The sequence below is a fragment of the Cetorhinus maximus genome, chromosome 16, assembly GCF_964194155.1.
Source record: "Cetorhinus maximus chromosome 16, sCetMax3.hap1.1, whole genome shotgun sequence".
Lineage (NCBI taxonomy): Eukaryota > Metazoa > Chordata > Chondrichthyes > Lamniformes > Cetorhinidae > Cetorhinus > Cetorhinus maximus.
In genome coordinates, this window is record NC_135894.1 from 48,012,726 (window position 1) to 48,020,082 (window position 7,357).

Below are 7,357 nucleotides of genomic sequence, written 5' to 3' on the forward strand. Positions count from 1 at the left end.
TTTGCAACAGCAAATAAAAATAAAATAAAAATTTTTAAATTTCATGAATAACATGTCCCTGCTCATTTGACAGGGTCCCATGAGAGGACATGTTTTATAACATTTTATAAACCTTTGTTTTTTTATTTTGAAAAATGTTCTTCTCCCTGAAGCAGCTTTGTGCCTCAGGGAGATTTTCAAGCGTGCACTCGCGCGAAGTTTGCGCTGGGCCTCCTCCCCACCCCACACAGGCAGTGCTGAGCACTGCTGCTCGCGTTTCATGCTGGTGGGCATTAATTGGCCTTAATCGGTCCGGCCCCAATCACGGGTGGCGGGCGAATTCTCGATCGCCCCCACCCGCCCCCACTGTGCATTAAGTGTAGACTAGTAATTTATTAACCTTGTGTATGTTGTGTGAGAAAAATAATCATATTCCAAACCACAACTCCGAGGGAGTTTCAGGCTGGAAGGTGTTTCATTTATTCCTTTTTACAACACTTCCCAGTTGAATGAATTATTAACACTTTATTGAGTTCTGATGGCAGATAATAGAAGATTTAAATTATTGTGACAAAATAGATTGTTATACTTAATTTCATACAATTTCAAATGACTGTTAGGAGAAGAGTTGCTGAATAAACCAGCATGGTTTGCTGATTTCTAAGTTATACTGGATATGGGGAATTTGTTCCATATATGTACTAAATTATGCCTGTCCACGACATCAGCAGATACTCTGAACTAAGACAATGTTAACATCTTGATAATGAGCTAAATATGGAGATTATAAGACAAATAATTAAAAGCTTGGTCACTTAAGTAAGCTCTATGAAGCCTGTTAAAGGAGGAGAGAGGAGTGTGAAGACTCAGGGAAGAAATTCCAGAGCTTAAGACCTAGACAGATAAAGTCATGGTTGCCAATGGTAGAGTGAAGGAAGTGGCAGATGTGCAAGAAGCCAAAATTCTGGGAGGGTTATAGGGGTGGAGGAGATTATAGAGATAAGGAGGAAGTTGAACAGGTGAGAATTTTAAAATTGAGGCATTCAGGGATTGGTAGCCTATGTGGATTAACAAGCATATGGATGGGTGAAAGAGCCTTGGTGCAAATTAGGATATGGACAGCAGTATTTCAGATGAGCGGAAGTTTATAGAGTGGAAGGTGGGAAAACGGAGTAATGCACAAGTGACCATTATCAGTGGAATTGAGAATTTAGAGAGAAATGTAGGACTGAAGGAGGTTACAAAGATGGGGAAGGGTGGAATCATAGAGGGATTTGTGGACAGGATGTTGTAGCTGAGACATTGGAGGGCTGGGAGCATGGAGGTGATTAGTGATTAGCACTTGGTTCAGCATAGGCTACAGACAGCAGAATTTTAGATGAACTTAAGTTTGTGGAGGGTTAAGATGGGAGGCCAACCAGGAGAGCTTTGAAATAATTGAATCCGAAGGTGATACAGGCATGGATGAGGATTTCAGTAGCTGATCAGTGTGTAATGTTACATAAGAAGCAACACAAGGCCATTGTGATGGAGAGAACGTGAGGGTTGGAAACTCAGTTTGGGTTCAAACAGGACTCAAAGGTTGGGAACAATTTGAGACAGTAGATGGCAAGGGGCAGAGTTTGTGGCAAGAAAATTGAATTTGTGATGGCAATGGAAAATTATGGTTTTAGTCTTAATGTTTCGCTGTAATTTCTAGACTATAAACATTATAGTCTAGAAATTAATGTCATTAATTATCAGTGGAATTGAGAATTTAGAGAGAAATGTAGGACTGAAGGAGGTTACAAAGATGGGGAAGGGTGGAATCATAGAGGGATTTGTGGACAGGATGTTGTAGCTGAGACATTGGAGGGCTGGGAGCATGGAGGTGATTAGTGATTAGCACTTGGTTCAGCATAGGCTACAGACAGCAGAATTTTAGATGAACTTAAGTTTGTGGAGGGTTAAGATGGGAGGCCAACCAGGAGAGCTTTGAAATAATTGAATCCGAAGGTGATACAGGCATGGATGAGGATTTCAGTAGCTGATCAGTGTGTAATGTTACATAAGAAGCAACACAAGGCCATTGTGATGGAGAGAACGTGAGGGTTGGAAACTCAGTTTGGGTTCAAACAGGACTCAAAGGTTGGGAACAATTTGAGACAGTAGATGGTAAGGGGCAGAGTTTGTGGCAAGAAAATTGAATTTGTGATGGCAATGGAAAATTATGGTTTTAGTCTTAATGTTTCGCTGTAATTTCTAGACTATAAACATTATAGTCTAGAAATTAATGTCATCAATGTTAGAGGACTAGATTAAAATGCTTGTAGAGCATTCCTTTGACTACAGGAGTTGTCTGTTTATTTTTAATGACTCCACTCATTCAACAAAATAGCAGAGATGTCATACAGATGGATTCAACATTTTTTTACTTTATGATGTGGGTGTTGCTGGCAAGGCCGGCACTTGTTGCCCATCGCTAATTGCCTTTGAACTGAGTGGCTTGCTTGGCCACTTCAGAAGGCAGTTAAGAGTCAACCATGTGGCTGTGGGTCTGGACTCACATGTAGGCCAGACGAGGTAAGGGCGTCAGATTTCCAGTGACATTGTCCAGTGAAATTACCACTACGCCACCTTTATCTGCTAGTATTAATTGATTTTATGAAACAAGTGCACCACAATCAATCAATGATTTGGGCATTCATGAAAATAGACCATAGTATTTTCCACATTGTAAATAATAATAATAATATTCTACATTTTGAAATTTTCAGTTATCAATGATATGTTTTTTGTCATATTAAATTTGTCCTTTCAGATTCTGCAGATGAAAATAAACCTTCTGAAAGTGCCCAAAACGAAGAAGTTAAAGATGATGAAAAGAAGGCCACCGAGGAAAATGCCTGAAGATGTAAGGTCCCCAGCCCCAGCTACTCTCTCCCCTTTGATGTGTGGACCATTCCCCATATGGCTAAAGGCGGGAAAGTTTTCCAGTCAAACCGTGTGGCTTAATTTAAATGTTCTTGGTGTTGTTCTGGCAGTTTGACCATCATTTGGAATTCTTGCACTGTACAAAATTTCTCTGGCTCTCTGTTTCACTGTATGCAATGTTATTTTAAGAAGTAAAAATGTAAGTGAAAATGGTATCCTTTAAATGTGATGGGAATGAATATACATTTGTTTTGAGAATAAAGCAAAGTGCCAATTATTGGTGGGTAAGGCCTCATTGTGACCCCAACCTTGGGGTTATTTATCTTAAACACTATCTCCATTTAATTGATTCAAATAACTAATATTTAATTACAATCTAATTAAACCTTATTTTTGTTTATTCAATGATTCATGTATATTTGATGATTATGTCACTGCCTCATAACCTTACACAGAATTGTACTGATGACATATGTTTATTGCATGACCTTTAGCAAAATTACATTATGCATTAAGGAGAGGAATGCATTGATCATTTAATTGCTAACCAACAATAGTCTGCAGCTTTAAATTTTGTGACCAGTTGACTTATATATTCCTCTTTCTGTGGTGTTTTCTGTGCTGCCCTATGTTCTGCTGCAATCTTTTTGTCAGTTCATCAGAAAATCTTCAAAGTTGGCCTTCACTATTTAGCTGTTAATTAGAAAAAGAATGTTCCCTAGTGTCAATGGCTAACATTTCCCCCCATTTGTATTTAATAAGAAAAAACTCCACAGTAAAAGTAAAACTTCCTTTAAACATCCACTATGATATTTTGGGAACAGATAAAAATAATAGGGAAAAATGGCAGCTAACAGGACAGGACAGAATTCAAGTAGATTGGATAATTTGACATCGTTGTGATTATTGTATTTTGGGATTTTTGCATGGGTTGTACCTCATTTTATATATACTTATTGCCTCTGTGCATCAAATACCAGTCTAACTGCATGTGATTCCAGAGTAATGCATTTCCTTTATTAATTGGAATTTACACTTAAAAAGTGTGAATTTTATTGTGTGATGCTTGAGTTCAAGTGTCGACAAAGCCATAAATGCATACATGTATTGTTCTCAGCCATTAGATCTTATATGATTTCTAAATAGGTTTCCAGTTCCAGATTTTCCAACTCTTCAATTTACTACACATTCCAGAAGAGAAAATGTGCATTTTACTTACAGCAGTGCGAGCTTGCTTGGAAACTGTCTCTTGTAATATATTATGAGGAAGCTGATTCACATTGCTGCCTTAACTTCAGGTCCTCACACCATTCCAAAGACACATCCATCATTGCATGCAGCATGTATGAATGAATGTAGCAAGAGCACTGATCCAGACAATGGGCAGAGAGACAGAAGGAGAAAGGCTGCTCTTCCTTTCACAGACAATACAACCACTTGCTGAGTGAATATGCCCACCCACATGAAGCTGCCAGAAGTCAATGCCAGACCCAAAATCTAAAATGATGTCTGTGCCTAAGAGAAAGCTAGTTACAATTCAATCCATTTTGTTTGACCAACCATTACCTTTCATTATCTCTTAAAACACCTGTACTTGCTGACATGTAAGATTTGAACTACCTGGCAGGGCTGTTAGTGATGAATGAACCAATGGATATTTCCACTATAATACTTGTTGTAACACTTGCAATAGTATTCACCACATTTTAGAAAGGTAGTTAAAACCTTCATTCACAGCTCTCTCATATTGAATTTTTGCACTTTTTCTTCAAATTTGGTCAACACTGCTATCTGCAAATCTTCTGGCATAATTTTATTCAGCAACTGAGAATTGCTGACAACAACTTGAAAACAGAATGTTACACTGAGGCTTGATAGAGTGCCTCATTAGTTATCTATGTAGGTTCTCTGTAATAAAGGGTTGTGTTTGTGGTTTGTAGCATGTTGGGAAAATGTACTAAGGCCATTACATACATCATATGACTGACTGAACATCATTGTGTGCACACATGAGTCTTCCCACTAACCAATAAATGTCCTTAAGTAGTTCCTTTCACATTTTTTCATACCAAAAACTTGATATTGAAATGTAAAGTGACATTAGAGAGTCACAAAACCCTCCATTAAACCAATAAAACAAATCAACTTATGGAAGTTAGTAAAGCTAAACAATTCAGAATTCCTAAGGATTTGACCTGTAATGTTGCATGAGAAAGCATTTTTAATTAATACATATTGATTATATTCAAGAAAAATGTTTTCCCAATTGAAAGTTAACTTCAAATTCAATTATTTTACCAAAAGCGATAATTTAGTTGCATTACCTTCACATGGATCTCACTATACAATTGTGAATGCAACTGTAACATTAATTTGGCTGCAATTTCACTTTAAAAATGTCAAGACCACTAAGTGCAACATAACAAGTTAAAAGTGGAAGTGCAATGGGATAACACCATTTAGCTAGTGTGTGCAGCTTCCGAAATAATGGTTACTCTGGTTGTAACTTTTGTGTGCAGAACTAATTAGAGATCCTTCTATTACCTCAAATAATGAACTTTTAATCTAAATGCTCATCTTTATATAATGTGCCTTTCCACTTCACTGAAGTAAGCCCGATCTCTTGTGTGCCATTTTCTGACAGCTGCTACCATCGAAATCTCAAATTGTAGCTAAGTGCGTCAGTAAAAGCTACTGTGTCACCTTCACAATTTACGCTAATTACATAAATTATAAAATGAGAGATTTTCTTATCCATGTTTCAAAACACATGAACAATAGACAAAGAGCTTGCTGAATAAGACAGTTTGTTACTCAATGACCAATGCCTTCATTGTGTAAATCTGTATTTTGATGATCATTCATCATAAACATTATTATCATATGATATACTGTTATATCGTATTGAGAGAAATTTAAATTCGCAATGTATTAAAATAGGAACGAGCAGCCCATTTTAAATTCTGTTCCATTTACCATCACTTAATAGAAGCAAATAAAATCACTCGTCCCAGATTGAATACTTTCCTGAAAGTGTAAACTTTACTTTGATGAAAAATAACAATAATTGAGACTTGTTTGGTTACAGTGTTCTTAACTGTTAATAAATAAGAGCAAATTCAAAGCACAACTTACTTGAGAAATAATATGATTTTTTTATTGATTGGCGACATGAATGCAAAAAAGACACTTACTAAAACAAATCCCCATTTCTACTCCAAGCTAAACCATTGCTGTTGGCATTTCACTTTGCTTACCAGTAATGCTAAATCGACTTATTTGAAAGGTGACAAACTAAATAATAGTCATAAGTGTTAACTGTCTTGCCAAGTATGAAGTTCTAAAGCAAATTCTTGATGGCTAGATTCTTTGGCAAATGCCAAAAGATAGTGATGCAGTTCCTGCAAATCTGTCTCAATTACCTTAATGCCTAAGTTTTCAACTGCCAAATGACGGTTAAGGGATTTAATTTATTTGTTTCAGATTTACCTAGGGTCACACACAGTTTGGTACAACTCAAACAGAAAAGAAACCTCACTGCACAGGATGGATTGTTTTCAGTAATGACAGGATGTTAGGTTCTTGTACTACGCACAAAAAAGTCAACCTAGTTTTGACTTTGTAAGCTATGAGCTGGAGATAACATCTGCAGAGGACTTCACAAAGTATTACGTAAAATTGAAGACTAATTGAAAATAAAGAGATTGTTTTTATGCCAGGGATGATCATAGAGATAAATGTAGCTCACAGCAACATTGACTGGAAGTACAGTTGATTGGGGTTACTTATCAGACACCAAATGTTCTGATATCTTTGCACTGTGATCTTCAACCTCCACATTTTTATCAGGGCTGTAAGATAATGGAACAAGAAAACATCACATTTAATAAAAGTGCATTTTACAAACATAAAGATTAATCCTTATCCCAATCAATGATAAAAAAAACTGAATATTTAATTGGAACATTGAAAAGTTGAAAAATTTCTTCATTCAATTTCTCTTTATATAAACCCCATTTGACTAAAAAAAAATAAATCTTAGTGGCTCGTAATATTTTTAATATTATACTCTGGAATCATACTTTGTGATGCATATTGGCAACCAATAGTTACTATCTGACATAGTAATTGGATTTCTTGTTAGTTGCATGTTTCTAATGTGTATTGACAACAAAAAGTTGTGAAACTTATTTTTGTTACTGGTCCATTCTTTAAGCAACGTTGAACATAGATGATTCTTAATTAGTTAGTGTCCTCTGTGTTGACTGTAATCTTGTGCCATGAATACAACCAAAGCTATTGCCATTTTGTTCAGTTGCAAAACTGGCATAACTAGCCTATCACTTTGAATATATTGTCAAGCTTTTTGAAACAGTTCCACTTTTCTATTACACCTATAACTAAACATGATGATTGTTTCATGTAGTACTTATCACCATTTGAACCATGTGTATTAAAATGCAAT

General features: G+C 36.2%; 1 protein-coding gene across 1 annotated transcript in view; it reads left to right on the forward strand.

The window, feature by feature from the left end:
- Positions 1-6,410, forward strand: part of gap43 (growth associated protein 43) — a 288,487-nt gene extending 282,077 nt beyond the window's left edge. Inside the window, exon 3 of the mRNA XM_078559812.1 lies at positions 2,780-6,410. Coding sequence (XP_078415938.1) covers positions 2,780-2,868 — 89 coding nt within the window. The 3' untranslated portion in view covers positions 2,869-6,410. The remainder of the gene's footprint in view (positions 1-2,779) is intronic.
- The last annotated feature ends 947 nt before the right edge of the window (positions 6,411-7,357 follow it).